This window comes from Rutilus rutilus (genome assembly GCF_951802725.1).
Source record: "Rutilus rutilus genome assembly, chromosome: 13".
Classification (NCBI taxonomy): Eukaryota; Metazoa; Chordata; class Actinopteri; order Cypriniformes; family Leuciscidae; genus Rutilus; species Rutilus rutilus.
The window spans coordinates 9,965,507-9,991,182 of NC_140218.1; the positions used below are offsets into that span (position 1 = coordinate 9,965,507).

The 25,676-nt window shown below is 35.3% G+C and overlaps 1 protein-coding gene across 1 annotated transcript; it reads left to right on the forward strand.

Annotated features, from left to right (window-relative positions):
- pfkfb2a (6-phosphofructo-2-kinase/fructose-2,6-biphosphatase 2a) lies at nt 1–23,533 on the forward strand. Its single transcript, XM_084427417.1, has 15 exons — nt 1–390; nt 5,091–5,216; nt 6,035–6,131; nt 7,009–7,075; nt 8,017–8,091; nt 8,239–8,295; nt 8,737–8,861; nt 12,837–13,044; nt 13,913–14,059; nt 16,042–16,146; nt 16,895–17,024; nt 17,356–17,418; nt 17,955–18,019; nt 20,926–21,117; nt 21,896–23,533. The coding sequence occupies exons 1-15, from the start codon at nt 333–335 to the stop codon at nt 21,938–21,940; spliced, it is 1,560 nt and encodes a 519-aa protein (XP_084283543.1). The 5' UTR covers nt 1–332; the 3' UTR covers nt 21,941–23,533.
- The last annotated feature ends 2,143 nt before the right edge of the window (nt 23,534–25,676 follow it).

Sequence of the window (25,676 nt, forward strand, 5' to 3'; positions counted from 1 at the left end):
ACCGTGGGCAGCTCCAACAGACACACAAACACACTTCCTGAATCGCAGCGGTCACATCAAATCCTCTCTTTTCCAGAGCTCTTAAAGGATTTTTTTTTTTAGCTGAGTTTGAATGGAAAATGTGCCGTGCGTTTGAGTTCTCTCCGATGCAGGGTTAGTAAAAGCAGCTTTGGTTTTTAATAACTCTCGGAGACTAATAAAGCAGGATATGTGGAATGATACCAGGCCATTAATGATCTTATCTTGAGTTGCGTGATACCTGCGCAGGTAGACTGATCTCTGATCACCTGTGCTGACCCTCACACCTGTCCGTCAAGCTGCATATCAAAGTCATGGACAGTTCGAATGACAGCAAGAAGGCGGAGCCCAGAGTCAATGAGAAGAAATGCTGTGAGTTATTATTATTATTATTTGTGCTAATTTTAGTACCATGTGTCTCAATGGTGGATCAACCTTTGTGGGGATTCAAACTGGTAACCTTTTGGTCACTACCCAATTATTAGATGCTATAAGGTATGCTTTTTTGAATTTGCTGTTTTGAATTATACATTCTTATTAAATGGCTCATTTAGAGTGTATTGATGTGGTTATGAATGTATTTTTTCTGTAAAAACATAATTTCTATCCCTGTATAGTGTGCAAAGAGCCCTTATCTGCACTTCAAAACGAGCTGTAGTTTAAAGTCCCCCTGTGGTGAAAATCCAGTTTTTAAAGGGGTCATATGATGGTACATTCACTTTTACAAGTTGATTGTACTGAAATGTGTGTTGGCAGTGCCTGTACACAACCATCATAAAATGATAAAAATCCATCCAGTGTTTTTTTTTTAATCTCCTTATATGTTTTCCCGTCTCAAATTGAGCCGTTCGATTTTGTGACGTCACAAGATCGGACGCCCCTCCCACGATTGTTGATTGGAAGCAGCGTTTCAACACAGACCCATGTTCGGCGGACCGGCGCGGTCATTGTTGATACGCTGGCGCACTGTCAATGAGCAGAATGGCGTTCTAAGCGATTGTGGTGCTCTGTTCTTGGGTGTAATAAGGAACACAGCAGTCATTTTGATGTTCCTAAATCCGAACCGCTGAAGACGCAGTGGCTGAGTTTGTTTTCAAAGGGAATATTCCCCACGATCAACGTCAATGCTTTCATGTTTGCGCGAATCATTTCTCACACCAGACTGCTTTACAAACGAGGTCAGTATAAAACTGGTTTTGCTAAGAAGCTGCTCCTGAAAAAAGGATCGGTACCAACTATTCGTGTTCCTGCTGCACCTCCAGAAGTAGAAGTGAGTGTAACGTTTTATTAACCTTTATATTAATCTTTGCAAATCGCTTGCTGCACGCTTCACGATGAATGCGGCTAAGGTTTACACTCAGGGTACATTACGGCGTGTTTTCTATGTACGACGTTCTCAATATAATTCATAATCACACGTTTATAATGAACAACGCGTTATGGTTATTGTGTTATTGTGTTACAATCGGTGTACGCACAGAACAGAGGGGCGGGGTGAGCAAAGCTCATTATCATTTAAAGACACATGCACTTAAATGGCGTGCTGAAAACAGAGCTGTTTTTGACCAGGTAAAATGAGTGTTTTCTTACAATACTAATGAGAATTTTTAATTTAAGTATATTACAAACTTTTAATTTAGACCCTAAAGAATCATATTAGCTTGTACAAAAATGGCATTATATGACCCCTTTAATGTTGTTTAGATGTGGTAATGTCATATGCTATGTGGTTTTATTCATATGCTTTAAGACAAACCATGTGCAAATTCATGTCAACACCATTGCTGAGTATTTTCTCCTTAAAACTGCAGTGAACCAAAAACGCGGTTTGAAATCGCTGGTGTTTCAGACGTCTCAAACTACCTTGTAACCAATCAGATCAATGTGTGATCGTCAACGAGTGGATCTCTGAGCTGAGTGAGTGAGTGGAGGCGGGGCTCATTTGCATATTCATAGAACCGCGTATACTAAATGAGGCAAGGGTGTAGAGTTACATTCAAGCTATTCTAAGGCAAACACGTTTAAATATGTCATTTTGGTGATCAAAGATGAGTTTAAGTGATAAAATGATTGACTAAAGGTAAGTCTGTCATTCAAACGCAGAGCAGAGAGTTGAGCTTTAACATGTTCGTTCAAGCTGAAAGAGAATCTAAATCAATTTGGAATTTGAGCTCTGGGTCCAGACAGTGTTTTTATGGAATGTAAACCCCATTGGATGGCATGTCGGGTCGTGTTTCTGTGGAGTAATATACTGATGAATAGTAAAGAATATCAAAGAGAGCAACCACCTAACAACAACCCAGAACATCATAGCAACACCCTAGTTGATCATCCCGAACACCTTAGTAAACCTATCCTCCTGAGACCCAGCAATAGAGTTTTGTCCTCTGTTATATTTTAGAGAATTTCTCTGACGACATACGTGCCACAGTTTTAAATCTGGATGTCCTGTAAAGAGCACATTCAGGGCTTTGCAGAGATACCAAATGTTTGGTATCAACTCCCTCTCCTTGGACTTTAAAATGACTGAATGATCAAATGTAGCACTCTTATGGAAATATGATAATGGTTTGTAATGATCAGATGACAGAATATGACTGACCGAAATTCTGTTAAAGGGATATTTCACCGCTGGAAAGATGAATGTGTATTTAAATTGGGTCATTTATGTAGTAGAAATGTGAAATTATTTTAGAAGTTGGTGCCTTCTAGACTGAGAAAAGCCAGAAAATGTATTTTTGGCTCATGTGGATAAAAGACAACGACTCCCAGAATGCACTTGCTTCGCTGCCCGACGAGGCCACTCCCAAGCCACGCCTACCGGTTACAGAGGGCAGTATCGGAAGAAATGATACAGCTAGGCTACTAGTCGACTCGAAACTGAAAATACGCTGTTTTATCGTGAGATCCCCCTATGGGCGGGTTGAAGACATGCGGAACGAGCTCCTCCTACTGGCTGTAGTCTCTCGCCTCTGGACAAACAAGCCTCCGATGATCATGACGCTAAATGATGATTTTTGTGTCATCAGAGGTTTTTTTACAGACACACAATACAGAAATCTCTCGTCTCAGGGGGACATGAGGGAGGGAAGCACGGCCATTCAAAAATACTACCGGGTTTCTACTGATACAAAGCTTAATGCTAATCGGTGAAGTATCCCTTTAAGAAACAGGGCATTGATTTCATACATGACCAACACTGCAGAGACATGAGGACTCAAATCATGTTTATCAGGCATTCTGGGAGACACAACAAGTGAATGGGGAAAGAAATGATCTATCAATATTCCTATGACATATTAGATATTATTATGAAAATATTCCAAATTATTACTCCCATTATTAGACTTTTTTTCATTACATGTTGCTCCAAGAACACATTCATTTGCAATTTAGATACATTGCATTGAATGGGAATGGCCATGTTTACACGCATATTGCATAAAGTAAAATGGTTTATCAAATGATTCTGTTAAATCTTTCATAACATAGTTGAGAATCATCTTTATACAAAGTTTTGATTAAAAAAAAAGATTGAAACCTAATACATTATTTGTGAATTAAAAAAATAAAATAGTCGATTCATGTCTTAATTTTCTCAATAAATGGGTCCTGGTGTCCTCTAGAGATGTCATAGCATAACATACGAATACAATATCAAAAATATCTATTCAATTAGTTTCTTATGGTCCAGACAATGTAATGAATTTGCCTTTCCTTCAGCCTGAGGCTTATTTATTTCACTGTTGGCGTGAAAGGGCCTTTACTTTTGCCAAAAACAGAATAACTTTTTTTTTGTTACTAAAAAACAAACGAGCAAGCCCAGCCCAGAGGAGACAAGTTATGTGATGCATTACTTCACATAAAAAGTTACTAAGTAATGCAATTAGTTGCGTTTATAGGAAGCAATGCAACATTGTGATGCCTTACTTTTAAAAGTAACTTTCCCCCAAACTGAAAATGACAAGAATTTAAATCTTGTTTCATGAAAAATGTTTTTATGCTTAAAGGGATACTCCACTTTAAAATGAAAATTCTGTCATCATATACTCTCCCTCATGTTGTTTCAATCCTTTATGAATTTCTTTCATCTGCTGAACAGAAAGGAAGATATTTAGAAGAATGACAGTAACCAGACAGTTTCTGGTCTCATTGACTTCCATAGTAGGAAAGAAATATACTATGGAAGTCAATGAGACCAGAAACTGTCTGGTTACTGATATTCTTCTAAATATCTTCCTTTCTGTTCAGCAGATGAAAGAAATTCATAAAGGATTGAAACAACATGAGGGTGAGTATATGATGACAGAATTTTCATTTTAAAGTGGAGTATCCCTTTAAAACAAGAGAAAAATAATGTAATTCAAAGGGAAAACAAGCTTATTTTCTTTCCCCATTGGCAGACATTTTATCCTGTTAAACCTACATCATAAAAAAATTGGTAACACTTTATTTTACAATGTCCTTGTTACAAGTAAACATGTACTTACCATAGTAATAACAGTAAATTATGCATAATTACATGCAACTAACCCTCAACCAAATCATAATCCTACCCTATAACCCTATAGTAAGTACATGTAGTTGCTTATTATTACTCAGTACTTAAATATATAATGACACTGTGACAATGACACCTTAAAATAAAGTATAACAATTTTATCAGAATTTTATATCTTAGGACATTTTGCTTCTCAAGTAAATGCATCTTGATTTAAGAATGCTTCTAGAAACCAGAAAACAAGAGATAAACACTGAGTTGGAAATGGAAATTCATTGTTGCTGTTTCATTCTCAGAAACACGTGATTCCATTAATGCAAGAAGCCTCAAGCTACATTAATGCATAATTGACAAGGTTATGCAATAATGTCAATAACTTGAGCGGCATGGAAGCGCAGTGCCTCCGGTCCCGGTGAAATCCTCACTGATTTCCACCAGCGGAGAAACTCTGACAAATCTGAAGTGTGTCGGACTGTTATGAGTATAAATATGGTGTTATCTGATGGCGTTATACTGGTTTGTGCTGCTCTTGAGTCTGAGAAGAACATTGTGTGTTTGTTTGGTGTCATAGCATGGGCTTCATACATGACCAACTCGCCCACCGTGATCGTGCTGATCGGCCTTCCCGCCAGAGGAAAGACCTACATATCTAAGAAGCTGACGCGCTACCTCAACTGGATCGGGGTTCCCACGAAAGGTGAGTGTGTGTGTGTGTGTGTGTGTGTGTGTGTGTGTGAGTGTGTGACTTTACAGGCCAGACCGCTTTTCAGTGGCGCTGCTTATTCAACTTCAGTCCAGCATACTTCTATCTGTACTGATTCTGCCAGCGAAATATCGTTATTCCTGGGGTTGATACACCAAAATGATTTCTTAAATTGAACAAGAAATGAATTAAAATACATTAAAAAAAAAAGAAGTAAATTATGATTATTACAGGATTCCAACTGTCGTGTAAAACTAAGGGAAAATATATCAGGGAATTTTAACATTGTCATTTAAGGTTTTTTTTTTTTTTCACCTCTACAATATTCATACAGTTTGAAATGACTCTTAATCCAGACTTAATAATGACGTCATGAAAATGTGTTGTTCAAAAGATGTGGGTTTAACATTTCTAACATTCGTACTGCTATTAAATATCATACTAGCTTCATGGCCCGTTCACACCAAGGACGACAACTATAATGATAAAGATACAGTTTTATAAAAATCGTTCTATATGTAAAAGAATAGCAGAGTCCAGACCACAACTATAACGTCACAGAGGAACTGGAATCACGTTCACAAATGAACGATAAAAACATTGACAGCCAATCAGAATCCATCCTGCCGTAACAAGCTCGAGTATTTAAAGTGACAGACGACAAAACTGTGCTTAGGATAAACAGATTATAGCAATCGTTCTTAGTGTGAACGGGTCTTTACGTTGAAGTTTCCCAAAAGACTGGCTTGTGTTCGTAACAGTTGTGTGTTCGTAACAGTTGTGTGTTCGTAACAGTTGTGTGTTTCTGTCAGTTTTTAACCTGGGCGTTTACAGACGCGAGGCCGTCCAGTCGTACAAGTCTTACGACTTCTTCCGTCATGACAATGAAGAGGCCATGAAAATCAGGAAGTAAGTATTTCCACAGCGTTCTGTGTACGGTTTAAACACGAGAGGATGTTTCTACAGCAGAGTGACTCCCTGAAGCCGTTTCAGTCAGGGAATGTTCAGGGGAGGAAGTTCTGAGTTTCCTTATGTGACTTTATTGTAATATTCACATCAAGCTATGTTTGTGGACCTATTACATGTTTGTGGTGCCTTTTATAAAGTCGTGATTTTGTTTTTAAGCCCAGCTAGAATAGGTTTTCATTTTTTTTTTTTTTTTCATATATTTGACTGTGAGCATGTTTATAGGGCCCTATGAAATCCGTTTAGTTTTTTTTTCCAAAATCTGTTTAAATTTTTCTGGGTTCCTTTTTTTTTTTTTTTTGGTTACATTTTTTTTGACTCCATTTTAATAGTTAAATTAAAATATTTAATAATCAAAAAGTATGTCTAATTAATTGAAACCATGAAACGTATACAATTTAACAATCATTTATTTAAAGATTTACAAAAATGTAATGTTTAGGGCCATATGAAATTTTTTTTTTCTCATATTCCATTATTTTATTTTTTTTACCAAATTCTGTTTTCTGGACTCTATTTTAAGGATTTAATTAAATTTTAATAATCAAAAAGCATGTCTCATTAATTGAATTGGAAAAAACAACCATTTTCTATTTTTTATTTTAATTTTATTTTTTTATTAAAAAAAATGCAATGGAGGCGTTTCAGGGAGTTCAGAAACAGTGACACTGATATAGAGAATAACTTTATCACTTTGCAGAGCTTTTTCATGCTCAAACAGCAACATTACACACTAAAGAAAGTTGAACATGTGAAAAAGCACAATAGATCCTCGTTAAATGATTTGTGTTTGTGGTGTGACGCTGTGTTTGTCTCTCAGACAGTGTGCCATCGTGGCTCTGGAGGATGTGAAGTCGTACCTGAGCGAGGAGGGAGGGCAGATCGCTGTGAGTTCTGCTCTCTGAACACGTTTACACACTCAAACCAGAATTTCTCCATCTATTACATCAAATATTATTCGCATGTATTGTTTTGTGTTGCATAAATATGCAGTTGTTTCAGAGTTTATAGTGGCATCAGATCAGTCTTGTTATTGTTAACCTCAAATAAAACTATTAAAAACTTTAACACTTTATTTAAAACCTTTTTATATAATGCATTCTAAAAGTATTTTTAATGCATTAATTATGCCTTGTAATGCACCTTATAATGCATCGTATGGTCTTATGAATAACTGTAACCACAGTTATAATACGTCTAATTATTGAACACACCTTTAGATAGTATAATGCATTAAAATGCAAATAACTGAAAATGCATTTTAACTTTGGTTACAATTATTAATGAAAAGCATTATAATGTACACTATGAATACCTTTATAATGCATTATACAGAAGGGCTTTAAGTAAAGTTAACAAAAATCTATTGAAATAAAGCTAAAATAATATAAATATTAAATGAAAAACTTTATCAAATGATGAATATATGCTACAATAGTATATAAATAATACCAAAATGATTAACATCATTAGATCATCATGCATGTCTCTTTTATTCAGATGGTGTTTTGCTGATTTGTAATGGATGCATGAAGTTAAATTTCGAAGGTTTTCAATTTGAGATGTTCTGCTATCACATTTTCATCAGAAATGCATGATATTTCAAATATTTGCTGTCATTTTTGGACAATATTCCATCCCTGCATCTGTACCTACACCTGCAAAAAGAGCATATAAATCAATCTCATTACAATTAATACAATAACTATTTTCTGTTATTCTAATTGCAGTTGAATCATAAACGATTAGCTCTAATATTTCCATTATGATTGATTTATCCTGTATTGTGTGATGTGATGGTGTCTTATGCAGCATTTGTCTCTGGCAGGTTTTTGATGCCACAAACACAACGCGAGAGAGACGTAACCTCATCCTGAGTTTTGCGCAGGAGAACGCATATAAGGTGAATATCAGTCGCTTGCTGAAATATTATCAGTTGTGTGAAATGTTGCAGTCGTCGGGTTACTCTGGAGAAACAGAACATGCAGAGATCATGTATAGAAACGTTGAGACACTCTTTGTTGTGATTTATTTGGGCTTTTGTTTCCAGGTGTTTTTTGTCGAGTCTCTCTGTGACGACCCAGAAGTCATTGCTGCCAACATACTGGTGAGTGTCGAGGCTGAAAATATTCATATTCTGCAATTAAAGGGATGGTTCGGAGTAAAATGGGTGTTTGGCTCGAGGTCATGGTGCAAAGGAAGCCTAGGTTGATTTTACTCCGAACCATCCCTTTAAATTCCATCTGCTTATCACTGCTGTTACATCATAAGATGTTGTTAAAGGTAGATGACATGAAATGTTTCATTATAATTATGCAGCTTTTATGCACTCATATTAATTGAGACTATATGGAAATATTTGTACATTTAAAAAAAACTATATTTATTTATTTATCACACTGAAAGATCATTTCAAATTATTGTTATTGATTAAAAATGGACAAATTAAAAGTAACATGCAACCATTCCATTATGTATTTATGTAAATTATACATGGGCTATGATCTTGATGCTGATAGAAGTTAATATCAGTGCAATTCTGGATCAGGATGTGAAGGTTTCCAGTCCGGATTATCCTGAGAGACACAGAGAGAAAGTGATGGAGGATTTCCTGAAGAGAATCGAGTGCTACAAAGTCACATATCAGCCGTTAGATCCAGATGAACATGACAAGTAACTAACACTTTAATTGTTTTGTTTTTTTATAAGTATCTTTCAATCCATTTATTAAACATAATCTAGAAGCTGATTGATCTTGAAGGAGACTTTTCCTTTGGGCAACTGTTTTTTTTTCTTTTTCTTTATTTTTTTAATGAAATAAATTCGTTTCTCTTTGTATTTTACAGTTTTTTTGGGAAACTATATGATAATATTCAATTTCAGCTTTTCATCTGTGTCTTTAAAGGGTTAGTTCACCCAAAAATGAAACTTTGTCAGTAATTACTCTCCCTCATGTTGTTCCAACCCTGTAAGACTTTCGTTCATCTTCAGAACACAAATTAAGATATTTCTGATGAAATCTGAGAGCTGTCTCACTCCTCCATAGGCAATCGATATCTGCCATCCCAGAAAAGTTAGTAAAGACATCGTTAAAATAGTCCAAGTGACTACAGTAGCTCAACCTTAAGTTTATCAAGCGATGAGATTTTTGTGCGAAAAACAAACAAAAATAATGACTTTATTCAACTCTTCGTTTTCTTCTGTGTTTCTCTGAGTGAGTTGACGTAGTGTAACAGCGCAGCGCTTCTGGTTGTACGTCAGAGGCTCACTATTGGCCAGCTTCACACGCATCACACACATGACCAGCGTCGGCCAATAGTGAGCCTCCGTTCTGACGTACAACCCAGAAGCGCTGCGCTGTTACACCACGTCAACTCACTCAGAGAAACACACAGAAGAAAATGAAGAGTTGAATAAAGTCGTTATTTTTATTTATTTTTGCGCACAAAAAGTATTACTTAAGGTTGAGCCACTGTAGTCACTTGGACTATTTTAACATTGTCTTTACTAACTTTCTGGGATGGTAGATGCAATTACCTAGCAGCCTATGGAGGAGTGAGACAGCTCTCAGATTTCATCAAAAATATCTTAATTTGTGTTCTGAAGATGTATGAAAGTATTGCGGGGTTGGAACAACATGAGGGTGAGTAATTACTGACAGAATATTCATTTTTGGGTGAACTAACCCTTTAGCTTTTCTGTTGTCATGTCAGAAAGCCTCCAGCAGAGAGCAGTGCAGATTCAGTAAAGTCTGCTGAGTTTACTTTGTTCATTTGTAAGCGTGTGGTTTTGTTTAATGATCATAATAATATATCATAAATACACCGTAAATACCTTCTAGTAGAATAGGTTACGTTCACATTATGTGGCTTTTCAAATCTCAACCTAGAATCTTTGAAAAACCTGTAAGGATTGTTTGGACGGTCAGAAGCATTTCTGTAATTCCTCAGTCGCTGCTTTTGGCTTTATCGTGAGATAATCTTGCTGGAAAAGTTCAACCTCTCTGTAGAGCTTACAGACAGAGCCACGGCCATTAAATCTGTCCTTGCCTTCACACATGTTGGGTTATCTTTTATTCTCTGCTGTAAAAGTGCTTAAAGGGGCAGTTCACACAGACATTTTGTCATTTGCTCATCCTCAAGTTGTTCCAAACCTGTATTTTTTATATATATTTTTTTTATATACTATGGAAGTCAATGGGTCCCTTCAACTGTTTGATTACTCATATTCTCCAAAATATCTTCTTTTGTGTTCAGCAGAAGACATAAATGAATGCAGGTTTAGAACATCTTGAAGTAAATGATGACAGAATTTTGAACCATGCCTTTAAATCCAGCATCTTGAAAACTGTTAAATTCAATTTACAACCTACAGCCATTTATTCCTGAGATTTAACTATTGTAAGCTACATTGTAAAAAAAAAAAAAATATTGAATTCGGTTTTAATCACCAGTGTTATTTTAGTTGTATTTAAATTAAACTACTGTTAAATGTAATATTATTTATATGTATGTATGTACGTATGCATGTACATATGTATGTATGTATGTATGTATATATATGTGTATATATACATACACACACACACACACACACACACACACCCAGTTCCGTCGCAGGTGGGGTGCGAGGCCCTGTGCGAACTTGAAATGCGAGGCCCTGCTCTTTGATGTGGATGCTCAATTGCGCATGACACACGGACGTAGCTGTTCTAGTTCTATTGCACGCATAACCTCGCTGCAATACGTTTTTATCAAGTAAAATAATACAGCATAATCATGCACATAGTCTCAGAGTCAGCTATGACTTTTTGCTATTTATTTCAGAGGGAAAAAAATCAAATGTGCAACGAGCGGCTTTACATCAAGTCAGCTCGAGAATTTTCATGTGAATATATACATAGATCCGCCTATGTCAAAACGTGTATGGTCCAGTGGAAGAACTTTCGCCTATCGTGTCAGAGGTTTTCGGTTCTAGCCCGCCCTCGGATAGTATTTTTTTATTGTATAGTTTTTTCCCTCATCAAAACCGATTATGTTCATCAGTGATTGTATATCAAGCAGGGACACATTTGTGTGCATTATGTTTGGTGATTTCACCAGAACGAAGACAGTATTCGCAACGGATTGAAGCGTGCGTCCGAGTGAAGTTAGTGCGGTGTGTGCGCGAGCCACACGAGAAAACACTGTATCCGCCCACTGATCGCAGCGGCAACGAGCACTTTGATCACTTGATTTAAAAAAACATTTCAGCGCTAGATCATCTTTTATTTAAAAAACGAACGAAATGAATGCTCTGCCAGTTAACTGGAGATGTTTTATTTGTAGAATTGTTATATTCGTGCCGCGAGATGTTTTAAAAAGTGGTGGGGACAACAACAAAAAAATATGTAAAAAAACAACAAAAAACAAAAAAACAGCAGGATTGCGAGGCCCCCTAGTGGCGCGAGGCCCTGTGCGGTTGCACAGTTCGCACAGTCTATGCGACGGCTCTGCACACACCCCTATCTATCTATCTATCTATATATCTATCTATAATATTACATTTAATAGTAACATAACACAATTTTTTTTATGGAAAATGTAGAAGTGTTGCCCCCGGCATTTAGCGGAAATGAAATGAGTTGAAGTGTATCTATTATCTGTATCTTCCATAGCATTTTTGCCAGCAGATTTACAGAGAGCACTGTAATCATATAATTCAATTTAAAGGCCTGTTCACACCAAGAACGATAATGATAACTATAGCGATAACTATAATGATAATTACGATCATGTTTATTCTAAGCGCGCACTGCAGTTTTGTCGTCTGTCAATTTAAATGCTCGAGCTTGTTACAGCAGGATGGATTCTGATTGGCTGTCGATGTTTTTATCGTTCATTAGTGGGAGAAATCTTTGAGAAAGTGATTCCAGTGATATCGTTCCTCGTTATAGTTGTGGTCTGGACTCTGCTATTTTTTATAGATTTTTATTTCTATTGATTATTCATTTTTTGTGTTTATAGAGTTACTGTAGCAGAAGCTTATATCCATGACTTACAAATGAATTAATCAATAGTAGAACCTATTTTTAACTAAACAACATATCGATTTCTCTACTCTTTTATTAATTGTAGTGTACAGATTGCTCATAAACATGAATAGGCTACTTTATAAACAAGAGAAGGGATTGTTGTTAAGATAAGCTAATTAAGTACAAGTTGATCTGGTAACACTTTATTTTACAGTGTCCTTGTTACATATGTTACATGTACTTACTGTACTTAAGTAAATTATGCATAATTACATGCAACTAACCCTTAACCAAATCCCAATCCTACCGTAACCCTATAGTAAGTACTATGTAAGTACTATAAGAACTAGTGTAGTTGCTTAATATTACTCAGTACTTGCATATATAATTACTGTAACAATGACACCTTAAAGTGTAACCGTTGATCTTAAGATTATATAACATTGATTGTTTTTCATTCGGCTCGTCTTGTAGATAATTAAATGCAGAAACTGTGGACAATAAGAAGACATAACTGTGATTATAGTAACTCTCTTTCTGTGTAAATCCCTAAATCATTAGGCCACAAACAACCACGTATTTAACAGTTTGCACATTATGGGGGGGTTTAACGGATCCTTCTCTGGCTGTTTCAGGGACCTGTCCTTCATCCAGGTGATTAACGTCGGCCAGCGTTTCCTGGTGAACCGAGTTCAGGATTATATCCAGAGTAAGATCGTCTACTACCTGATGAATATTCACGTTCAGAAACACTCCATCTACCTCTGCCGGCACGGCGAGAGCCAACACAACGTCCAGTGCTGCATCGGCGGAGACTCTGAGCTCTCCTCCAGAGGAAAAGAGGTATTCCTTTCAATCACCACACGGATGGATGAGTGGAATACAGCTCGCTTAAAGCATGCTTGTTTTGTTATGCATCAAACCTGAGAGCTATTTACAAGGTGTGCATTTGATAATTACTGTATTGTGAGGTTAAAAAGCCTTAAAATGAAATTATACCATTTAAGAGGTTCAAAATTTGGGGATTGAAAAACAGGAGTTGTGATACGGCGAATGCGATTTATTAAACTTCAAAAGATGAGGTTAAATTAAATACATGAGCAGTGCACGTTCGAAGTGAAAATATGGATGAATCTTTTATTATAATAAAATCTGCAATATTCCATAATAAAATAAGAATTGTCAATAGGCACGCACTGATTTTGGCTGAAACCGATAATTATTTATACTTGAAAGCCGATAACCAATATATTGGCCGATAAATCTAAATCCAAATTTTTATATCATTTTTGAGAGCCTGATTACAAAAACAAAAATCTCACCATTAAGATCCATGTCTCAAAGTAAATTACCGTATGATGTTCTCATTATAATTTTATGTAGCGTATATGACAGACTTGTGCTGCACATGTTGCACTTTACTGTATCTTCCTTTTTGAAATGATTCCAATCATATCTCAAGTAATTCAAAATCATCATGGTGAACAGTGCACATCTGAAGCGTCTCAGCTGAAGGAAATAATCCATTATTTATCGGCTTTATTATATCTGCCAAATTTTCGAATCAGGCCAATAACGATAACATTAAAAATGAACATATTTCAGATGCCATCTGATAGGCAATTACCCTGTAGTCACCCTGTGTCGATTCCCAGCATGCTCTGGGAGAAATGTTTGGAGGCTTGTTAACGTGTTTCCCGCTCTGTGTTAGTTTTCCAAAGCCCTGCGTGGGTTCCTGGAAAGCCAGAAGATCCCAGACCTGAAGGTGTGGACCAGTCAGCTCAGACGCACCATCCAGACGGCGGAGGAGTTGGGCGTCCCGTACGAGCAGTGGAAAATACTCAACGAGATCGACGCCGTGAGTTACGCACCGCTGGGTTTATTGGAGAAGTTTAATGGTCTTCATATTAACACTGGGCTGTTGTTCATTATCTACCCTGATAAAACACAGGTGTTTTCTGTGAACATGCAATTAGTCAATTTGAGTCAGATGTATCATATTTAACTCATTCACCACACCAAAACTAATTCGGCTATATAATCCTGTGTCATGATTGCAATAAAAATCTCGTTTATAACCGTTGCGTGGCACAGAACAGGCCCTGAAAGAGTTACGACACAGTTGTGATTTATAAAAACAAACTTGACTGGAAAATTTGCACACATGCACGCAAACTCTGAGCCATGCGTACGAACGTTTTGTAGACGGAGCAGTTTGGCGACACCGATGGTGAGCTGAGGGACTGACGGCAGATGAAGGAAAACCACTTTAAATCCTAATCATAAATACAGTGCATGTTCACAGTATCAGTTTAAATAAATAAAAGAATGATTTAAACTATGTATTACATCTGATATACACATCAAGATTAAATATACCATTCTCAATAATGGAGTTAAACCATAGACTGTAAAAAAATATGGACGACGCCCCTTCGCTCTCTTCCATTGATGAGAACTGAAGCCGCCAGAGTCCCGATATGGCGCTGACATATTGGAACTTGAGTCTGCGCAGTAGGGATCTCGGGACCAGACCTGCGCAGTAGTGAGCAGGAAGTAAAGCCGCGAAATCAACGCTCCGCCCTCACTCTCGCAGAATGCACTGAGGGAGAGTGGATTCTGCACACTTTTTTACAAATTGATTGCAGTTAGACAAGAGGCTTGTTAAAATATAGTAAATACAATCTCCTCAGTCCTCCGAAGATCCCGAAAAAATGTCCGTTGGTGCTTCAGTGACTACTTCGCTCAGAGAACCTGTCAATCACAGCTGTCAATCATGACGTTACACCACCGCATCACGTAACTAACTAAAAGCCAACTTATTTTTGAAACGGACACTTGAACTTACATCAGCGTGATAAAAATGACAGCAAATGAAATAAACCACCTTTGGAAAAAAGATATTTGAAGTGTAATTTAATTATTTAGTTGGTCTCACGTCCCGCTGAATAACAAGGGGAGGCGGGACTTATAACCTATACTAGGACCAGTCACCGGGGGGCGATCGAGACGTTTTGGCTTCACTTTTGAGGGCTTGTGCGGCACGCTTGAGTTAAACACTTAAATTACATGAAATCATTACTGAGAAGTTACAACATTTTTTATATTCTAATAAATAGAAATATTTGTAGTGGATGTGATGCTTTTGAACACTTTTCCTGTAATGTTTTTTTAACTACAGCGAGGATTGTACGCATGGTAATAGCAGAACTTATGGTCTGAGGAAATATTTCCACGCAAATAATGATCAATAATTCACTATAAGGCCAATCTGTTTCCATTTAAAAATATAAATAAATTAAAATGACTATTTGGCCAGTGGAAAAGATTGAGAAAACGTTCTCTGAAATGTATTTTATACTATTTGATTTATTTAATCAAGAACAAGGTGAGGATTGGCTACTAAATGACTTTTAGCAATGTAATGTGACGGCACATACGTATCTCATATTTTCCTAATGTCTTGTACCGTTAAACATGGTATCACATGGATGAATATGCAAAGGATATGCAGATGAGGATATGCATAGTAAAACTAAGCGTTGTAAGCTCCATATATGGTTATTTCGGGGTGGAGACGCATGTGAACACAATCTTCCGCTGACTGGGATTTATAAAGGGAATTTTGCACAGGTTCTGGCGTACACACGCTTTTATAAGTCTGAATATTTTTTGCGTATGCCATTTTTGGCTTTCGGGCGCACATAGACTTTTAATAAGGATGCTACACACAGTTTTTAATTGCAAAAGTGAAAACGAAATCACGTTATTGCAACAGATCTGAGTTGATGATGGAGAAATGTCTGTGCCGTTTGTTAAATGTTTCTTTTCCTGTATCAGGGCATTTGTGAGGAAATGACATATGAAAAGATACAAGAAACGTATCCGGATGAATATTCTCTCAGAGACCAGGACAAGTACCATTACAGATACCCAGGAGGAGAGGTTTGTGCACTGTAAAAATTATTTTTGAAGAATTTACAGGAAAATACCATTTCAGTCTTTCTACTTAAAATTTCACGTTTCATTTTTTTTATTATTTTGTGAAATTTACAAAGAGTGAGTGAATAATCCTAGAACATTTCCCCCAGTGTACCATTATGACATGCATGCATGACCTTTCCAGTTAAATGCTGTTTGTCATTCACCAAATTAATTATTCAGACAAAAAGAATGATTCGCTCCCACTTTTTACTCAACACAGGAGTGATATATTGAAATATTATGCACTTCCTGTTCAAAAGTTTGGGTCTGGTAAGATTTTTTTAATGTTTAAAAGAGTCTCTTTTGTTCCCCAAGGCTGAAAAAGAAATACAGTAACATTGTGAAATATTACAGTTTATAAGAACTGTTTTCTATGTGAATGTACAGTAGGTTAAAATGTAATTTATTCCTGTGATCAAAGCAATAGAACAGCATTTATTTAAAATTAGAATCTTTTGCAACATTATTAATGTCTTTACTGTCACTTTTGATCAATTTAATGCATCCTAGCTGAATAAAAGTATTAATTTCTCAAAAAAAAAAAAAAAAATCGTACTGACCTCAAACATCTAAAGGTCTAAAAGAAGTGTCGATACTGAACTTTAAGCTGATGTGTGCAGTTTGTTTTAAATCTTACAATACTTTCTCCTGTCTAATATGGAGAGTCAGCTGTAATTAAGCCCTTCATATCCCTCTTCTCTTGCCGTAGTCCTATCAGGACCTGGTGCAGCGGTTGGAGCCGGTTATCATGGAGCTGGAGAGACAAGGCAATGTTCTGGTCATCTGCCATCAGGCCGTCATGCGCTGTCTCCTCGCCTACTTCCTGGACAAGAGTGCTGGTGCGTCTCACATACACACACACACACACACACACACACACACACACACACACACACACACACACACACACACACACACACACACACACACACACACACTCAAAGCATAGCAGGCCTCTTGTGACTTCAATCAGATAATGAGAGACTCGAGGATGTGGGTTTCTGAGTGCTGGTGTTCAAGCTTCCACAGAAGTGATCCTGTGACAAACACTGCGGGATTAAGTTGAGGATTTTCCCTGAGCGAAACCCTTACATTCACGACATGTTTGACTCAATTATGTGTTTAAAATCAGCAGATCTCCTCATATTTTAATGTGCTTGTATTGTACAGATGATTTGCCGTATCTGAAGTGCCCCCTCCATGCAGTCATGAAACTGACACCAGTGGCTTATGGTATGTGTTGATTTTCATTCACCTAGACCTAGAAACAAATGTTTTTATATATATATATGTATATATATTAAATAAATTATATAATAAAAAAAATAACAAAATGTATGTATGTGTATATATTTGTGTGTGTTAATTTTAATTTGTGTTTATTTATTTGAACACTTTTACATTTTTATTTTTTCAAAATTGTATTAAATGTTAAATATTTGATTTAAATTGTTTCATTGTAAAAATGCTTAAAAATATGTATGAGTGTGTGTCTATATATATATATATATATATATAAGTGTGTGTGTGTGTGTGTTTATTTTTATTTATGTGTTTATTTAAATGCTGTTCAATTATTATTTATTTTATTTAAATTGTTTAATTAAAATAACAAGTAATTAAATTTAAATTAATTAAATATTAATTGAAACACTGTTAAAAATTGGCATGTTTATATATAATGTTTTTATAGTATTTTTTATTTATTTAAGTGAGATATAAATACTGTTTATTTATATAATATTGTTGTTTGTGTTTTCCTGTTTCAGGCTGTAAAGTTGACAAGTTTGACCTGAAAGTAGAAGCTGTAAACACACACCGGGACAGACCACTCGTAAGCAAACATAAGATTTAGCAGATGTTTAGGGAGTTTGCTGAAGCAGCATCACTGTTCTTACTAACAACCACACACTGTTACTAATTACCACACACTGTTTCTCATCTTCAGGGAAATGTATTTTTATTTCGTTGACATCGTTTGGTTTTTACCATCATTTCATTTGCATTTTTTTCTTTTTTTTTGTTGTGGTGAATGATTCTGCATGCTTATTTTGCAGTGATATTTATAGAATCATATGCATCTATGGTCGAGCGGCCTATCCAACACAAATACAGCCTCTGTAAATCAGCCACTGAAAGGAGCCCTCGAGCAAGAATAACCTCCTGAACTCTTGTCATGTTCCTCTAACGGAGAACTAAAGGCTGACTGTCCACAGAGTTTGCTCATAAAATGTGGTCTGTTTGTGCAGTGTAAGTCTGTAGGTGTGAGTTTACCACTGAAACACACACACCACAGGTCTGCGGTGAGAGAGTCACTACAGCACTGAGATTCTCTCAGTATTTCTGGCTTGTTTTTGTTCTTTACTTAATTGCTTGGTTGTGGATGAGATCAGCGTGTGATTACGGGCGGCAGTGTCCGGTACAGACGACACAGGGAGTTCCCTCAGTCTGAGCTTTAATTTCATTTGATTTTAATGGGCCGATATCATGAAAAACATTTGACCTCAGTTGGTTGTAATATGTCGACATACTGTGACATTCTCCAATCCACCCAGAGGATTTATAAGAGGAAAACCGTACTGTCTGGATATGAGGACTTTAATGAATTCATTCATTTATTTATTTAAATCAATAAAATCACATTATTTACAATTACCTTTTTTCTGTTAAAATAGCTATTAATACAATTAATAGTTCATATTAAATAAGAAATAATAATTACAAATAAAAATAGATATGATGAATATGCATGAAAAATGTATCAAATATAAAATAATGCATTGATTTAAATAAACAATTTGTTTATTTAAATCAATGCATTATTTTATATTTGATTTATTTTTACTAAAATAACTATTAATAAAAATGTAATTCAATAATAAAAGTTAATACATAAAAAATTGGCATATATATATATATATTTTTTTTTTGCTATTTAATATCATTGTAGAGTCATTGATTGAAATATTTAACAGTAAATGCAAGGAAGATTCACTGGCATTGAATGTATTGACATCTATTGAATAGATTGACAGCTTGTGGAACCAATTAGAGCACAGTTGAACTGATTGAGTGGGCGTGTCTTATGCCAGTCAAGCTGATTGGCACTCCAGGATCAGAATTCTTAAAGACACAGTGCACTTCCTGAGACGGATCTAGAAGTGAATGTTCAGGCACTCTTTTTTTTGTTGTCGTAGCATATATTTTGTCCCGTCTTCTTAATAATGCCTTAGTTATGTGACTGATTGAGGCCAAATCGGACTGGATAATCATGTAAATATTTGTCATGATTATAGCTGTTAATTGTTTGTGACGTTCTTGCAGTCGTTATTTCCTCATATAGACTCATTCTGCTTTTTGATGGTTTTGATGTTGTGCAGAATGTTTTATTGATTATAATGAATGTGAAACGAGGAAGGGTTTGTGAAATGTATGTTCCGCTGGGTTTTTCCTCCCATCAAGCTTTCTGTAATTTGGAAAGGAACATCAGGATGGTTATTTTAATAGAAAAGCAGATTGTTTTAGTTGTCATAACTGATATGCAAGGAAAACTTGTATTCTCGTTCATTCAGTCTTGAACGAATGTGTCCTTTCATAAGCACAGAATCAGTAAATAGTTATCTTGAGTTTTTAGTTTTTTAGTTTTAAGAACATTTAAAACTACTGAGAATATGGCAAGCCATACTGTTATATTAGTTTTCATGTTTAATGTTATTTAGATTATCATTTGTTATGAACAGATATTTATAAACGCTGATATTTTGGAAGGATGTTCTTAAAGGTTATTGTAAAATCCCAGAGGATTTATAGTCAAGAGGAAAACCGTACTGTCTGGATATGAGGACTTTAATGAATTAATTCATTTATTTATTTAAATCAATAAAATCACATTATTTACAATTACCTTTTTTCTGTTAAAATAGCTATTAATAAAATTAATTGTTCATATTAAATAAGAAATAATAATTACAAATAAAAATAGATATGATGAATATGCATGAAAAATTTATCAAATATGAAATAATGCACTGATTTAAATAAACAATTTGTTTATTTAAATCAATGCATTATTTTATATTTGATTTATTTTTACTAAAATAACTATTAATAAAAATGTAATTCAATAATAAAAGTTAATACATAAAAAATTGGCATATATATATATATATATATATATATATATATATATATATATATTTTTTTTTTGCTATTTATTTTTAATTTAATTATTTATTTAATGATTTATTTATTTAAAATAAGCATAAATTAAATTCTGTACATAGATAGTTGTTGATAGTAGTGCTTACATCTTAATAATACAGAAAATAATCTTTGTTTTCTTCAACCCAAATATAATTTATTCATTCTTTTGATTTGTGTGTAATATGTCCCAGACATTATTTTTTTTTTTTTTTTGAGACTCTAGAAGGAACTAAGCTTAAAAAATGTCTAATTCAGAAATTGTCACGGTCATGATGTTATAGTACATAGAGTACATTATTATTTGACCGCCCACATTTGCACATCAACACCTTAATTTGTCATGCAAAACTGTTAACCAATCACAACAGATGTCATTTACATATTAAAAAGTCTAAGAGGTACAATAGCAGAAACAGCCCGTTTAATTCTAAGGATCAAATTTGGGTGTGAGAAGCCTTGACTCATTATATCCCTTTATAAACATGCCTTTGTCACAGTCTCACCCACACACGTAATTCCTACTGTGTGTGTTATCAGGGAAGCACCAGACAAGAATTGCCGCCCACTCTGCTGAGGAGAAATAGCTTTACGCCACTGTCTAGTCAGGATCAAGTCAAGCGGCCTCGTCTCTTCAGCGTCGGCAACCCGCCCCGGATAACCAGCATTCCTGCCGTACCCTCCTCTCGACTCCCTCAGGCGCAGGAGAACGAGGAACTGAACGAGAGCCAGGTTCTGTTAATTAGATGTTAAAATGTGATTTATCCCTGTGATCAAAGCTGTATCATTACCGGTGCTCCAGTCTTCAGTGTCATGTGATCCTTCAGAAATCATGATAATATTATGATTTTCTGATCAAGAAATGTTTCTGATTAATATCAGTGTTGAAAACCGTTGTGCTGCTTCATATTTTTGTGGAAACCGTAATACACTACTATTCGACAGTAAGAAATTTATAATGTTACAAAAATTCTATTTTAAAGAAATACTGTTCTTTTGAAGTAGAAACTTCAAAAGAACAGTATTTATTTAAAATAGAATTCATCAAGAATCCTGAAAAATAAAAGTATCACTGTTTCCACAAAAATATCACTTTACAGTTGTGATGCTGAAAATTTTTGTGGAAACTGATGGATAAATCATATAAATCTCTCGAAACTATATATATGTGTGTATGTATGTGTATATATATGTATGTATGTATATGTTTGTATGTATATATGTGTTTGTGTGTGTGTATGTATGTGTGTGTGTGTGTGTGTGTATGTATGTATGTATGTAAGTATATATATATATACAGTATATACACAGAAATTGCCTGTCCCTGCAATATAACATAAAAAAAATATACAAAGAAAAAATAACATACACACACACATAATTACAAATGGGTAGGAATATATATATATATATATATTGTGTTTTTCAGTCAGAAGTTGTTGTCGAGAGTCTCACAAGCATTATTTATGTGTTGACACCAACAAAGTAACCTGTGTCTTCTGTCTCACAGGAAGTCCTGAACTGCTTCAGACCAGCAGACTCCATCCAAGAGTGACAACACAAACCACAAGTTGTGCGACACCCATCACCAATTAAACCAGTTCAAACGCTTTCTCCAGACATGATTTAACTGTTTCTGACGCCCACTCAGAATCAGCAGCATAAACACTGCTTTATGTAACGCACATGGGTGACATCCATCCATCCATCCATCTGGCCTTCTCAACCTTCATCCGTCCACAAGCTTTTGGAAGTACGGTAAAACAACGGCTACAATATCATTGTAGAGTCATTGATTGAAATATTTAACAGTAAATGCAAGGAAGATTCACTGGCATTGAATGTATTGACATCTATTGAATAGATTGACAGCTTGTGGAACCAATTAGAGCACAGTTGAACTGATTGAGTGGGCGTGTCTTATGCCAGACAAGCTGATTGGCACTCCAGGATCAGAATTCTTAAAGACACAGTGCACTTCCTGAGACGGATCTAGAAGTGAATGTTCAAGCACTCTTTTTTTTGTTGTCGTAGCATATATTTTGTCCCGTCTTCTTAATAATGCCTTAGTTATGTGACTGATTGAGGCCAAATCGGACTGGATAATCATGTAAATATTTGTCATGATTATAGCTGTTAATTGTTTGTGACGTTCTTGCCGTCGTTATTTCCTCATAATAGACTCATTCTGCTTTTTGATGGTTTTGATGTTGTGCAGAATGTTTTATTGATTATAATGAATGTGAAACGAGGAAGGGTTTGTGAAATGTATGTTCCGCTGGGTTTTTCCTCCCATCAAGCTTTCTGTAATTTGGAAAGGAACATCAGGGTGGTTATTTTAATAGAAAAGCAGATTGTTTTAGTTGTCATAACTGATATGCAAGGAAAACTTGTATTCTCGTTCATTCAGTCTTGAACGAATGTGTCCTTTCATAAGCACAGAATCAGTAAATAGTTATCTTGAGTTTTTAGTTTTTTAGTTTTAAGAACATTTAAAACTACTGAGAATATGGCAAGCCATACTGTTATATTAGTTTTCATGTTTAATGTTATTTAGATTATCATTTGTTATGAACAGATATTTATAAACGCTGATATTTTGGAAGGATGTTCTTAAAGGTTATTGTAAAATACCTTATAACTATAATGTTTTATAGTTATGTTTTATAATTTGAGTTCATGCGGTCTGATTTTTACATGTCTAATTTTATAATGCAGAAAGTATGTTCTTCAAGTGCTTAATACGTGTTGAATGTTATGATGGACTGTGAAGACCATGTTCTATCAATCAAATGTCATACAAAGTGGCTGCATTGTAGTTGCTTCCTGCAGCTTATTCATTTTTCATGATTGGATATTATCAGATTTGCAAGTGCCTTTTGCTTCGCAACCAAAGTGTAACTAATCAAAGTCAACCGATCTCTGAGACAGACTGAAGATTCTTGGACCCAAAAAGACACATTTACCTCAGAGCCGAGTCCTTTATTTTAATGTAATAATGTTGCAGAAGATAAGTTTTGTGTTCTGGTTTCATTGTGACGTCATGATAGCATTACAATATCAATATCAGTGGTGACTAACTATGTAATGTCATGCTCATCTATTGATAAAACTTGTGATTTAATAAACCAGTCTGTGATTCAAGTCAGGTTTTTTTGTCATTTAAGTATATAAGCAATCAAAATGTATTAAAGTAATCATATATGCATTATTTATTTGACATGCTTTGTATTACATCTTTTTTCTTATAATTTTTGTGAAAATATATATAAATAAATTGCTCCACGTAATAGCTGCCAATCATATATATGCCATTTAAATATATTAGCAATCAAAATGTGCAGTATTGCAGTTATCATGCATGCATTATTACGTTTACATGCTTTGTCAAGTAAAGGCACCATTATTTCTATTGTGCTTTTATACAATACAGATTGTTTTTAAGCGGATTTACAGTGATAACAGGAAATAATGATTCAATGACGCAGTTAAGTTCTTTAAAGCAGCTTTAAAAAGACAATAGTGTCATTGTCCAGCTGAAATCAGTTCAGTGGTTCACTTTGGTTAAATAACTGTAAAGTGAATCAATTATGAAGCCATCAAATGTTCGATATTATTCTAGGTTACCCAGTAATTAGCCGAATTTAATTGTAGGAAAGTACTAATCTTCCCATTTTTATATCAACTATGCATTCTGTTAGTTTTGTGAATTGGTAAGTTTCGTCAAGCTGCAAAGAAGTGTAGGGCTATCATCAGCATTAGAGTGAAAAATAACATCATGTTTTCTAATGATATCTCCCAAGGATAGCATGTACAGGGTGAAAAGCAACGGTCCCAGTAGTGAGCCTTGAGGTACTCCATGCTGAACTTGTGATCGATACGACATCTCTTCATTTACTGCTACGAATTGATGACGGTCAGATGAGTACAATTTGAACCATGCCAATGCGATTCCACTAATGCCAAACATAATTTGAATTGCGTATTTTTCGTAATGATGCCAATCGTCATTTTTCTTTCATTTAAATATAATAAATTGTGGAATATTGCAGTAATCATAAAAAATATTATATAAAATTATATTTTTGCTCTGGTTAATGGTTGATTGAATTTCTGGAATGATTTATATTTAATGTCCTTCATAGTGTCGCACAAACAGCTCTGGTTCTGGTCTGCCACGTGGAAAAGAGTGCGGTTTGTCCCATCGCCTTGAGCATGGCCACAGCATTGGAAAAATGTATTCACACAGCTCTGGAATAAACATAATGCTGTCCTTTTTTTAGAGAATGTTTGTGTAGCTTGTCCTGAAATAACATCAAGCAAGTGAGGCATTAATATTGTTTAAATTTATATTTAAGAATATAATAAATGGTCAAATAATTGTTTTCCTTCTTAAGTACAGTGATTAGAGGACTTTGAATTCTTGGGAAAATCATTCCAGTTTGTTATTTCCTGGAATTTTGATCCAATCACGTTATAGGCAAAACAAGGTGGCATTTGCCAAACACATCAAAGTTAAAACTGCACATTTTGTCTCCACAGTGAATTCATCAAAACCCTGAAGACGGAAAAGATCCGTCAAGGTTGGACAACAGAAACCGTGACATCATCACCATGTATTAAAACGGTGCCCCACCCACAGCAGGTGTTACGTCTATGTCTTTCTCAAGGTGGGGTGTCGGTTATGCGTAAGACCTGCTTGAATGTACATTCATGAATCCTCTTTTAACCTTCGTTTTACCAGCCTCACCTCAAACCGCCAGCTTGTTTTACTGGATCTCTCAACTATTGCAGAGGCTGTTAGAATAATAATCCATATCATTGTTAGCATGTCAAACATATCAGATGATTTTATGCCTCTGTTAGGATTGCCCGGTCAAGGATGACGCTAATAAACAATCTTGTTTATCGCAGAGATATTTCTGAATCCAAAATGTCTCAAGGACTACAAAAGATAACCATGAATGTTTAGGCTGTTGGACCTGCAAGTAAAGTAAAACATTCAACATTTTCGAACTGTATTTGAGAACATGGGTTCAGTTGCTCTTATTTTCTTCAAATCTGCCAACCATCTTGTCCACGAAGATACAATATATGATTTATGACGGAGTGATAATTCTCTAGGTGAAAAATCCTAGACATTAAAAGCGCATGTATGGGCTTGTTTTAATGATATCTTGCAAAACCTTTACCAGATGAGAACCGCAGTAGCTACTGCTATCAAAGAAAAACAATGCATTTAATAAAATGAAATAGAAATGAGACAATGCATTTGTGTGGTATAATAATAA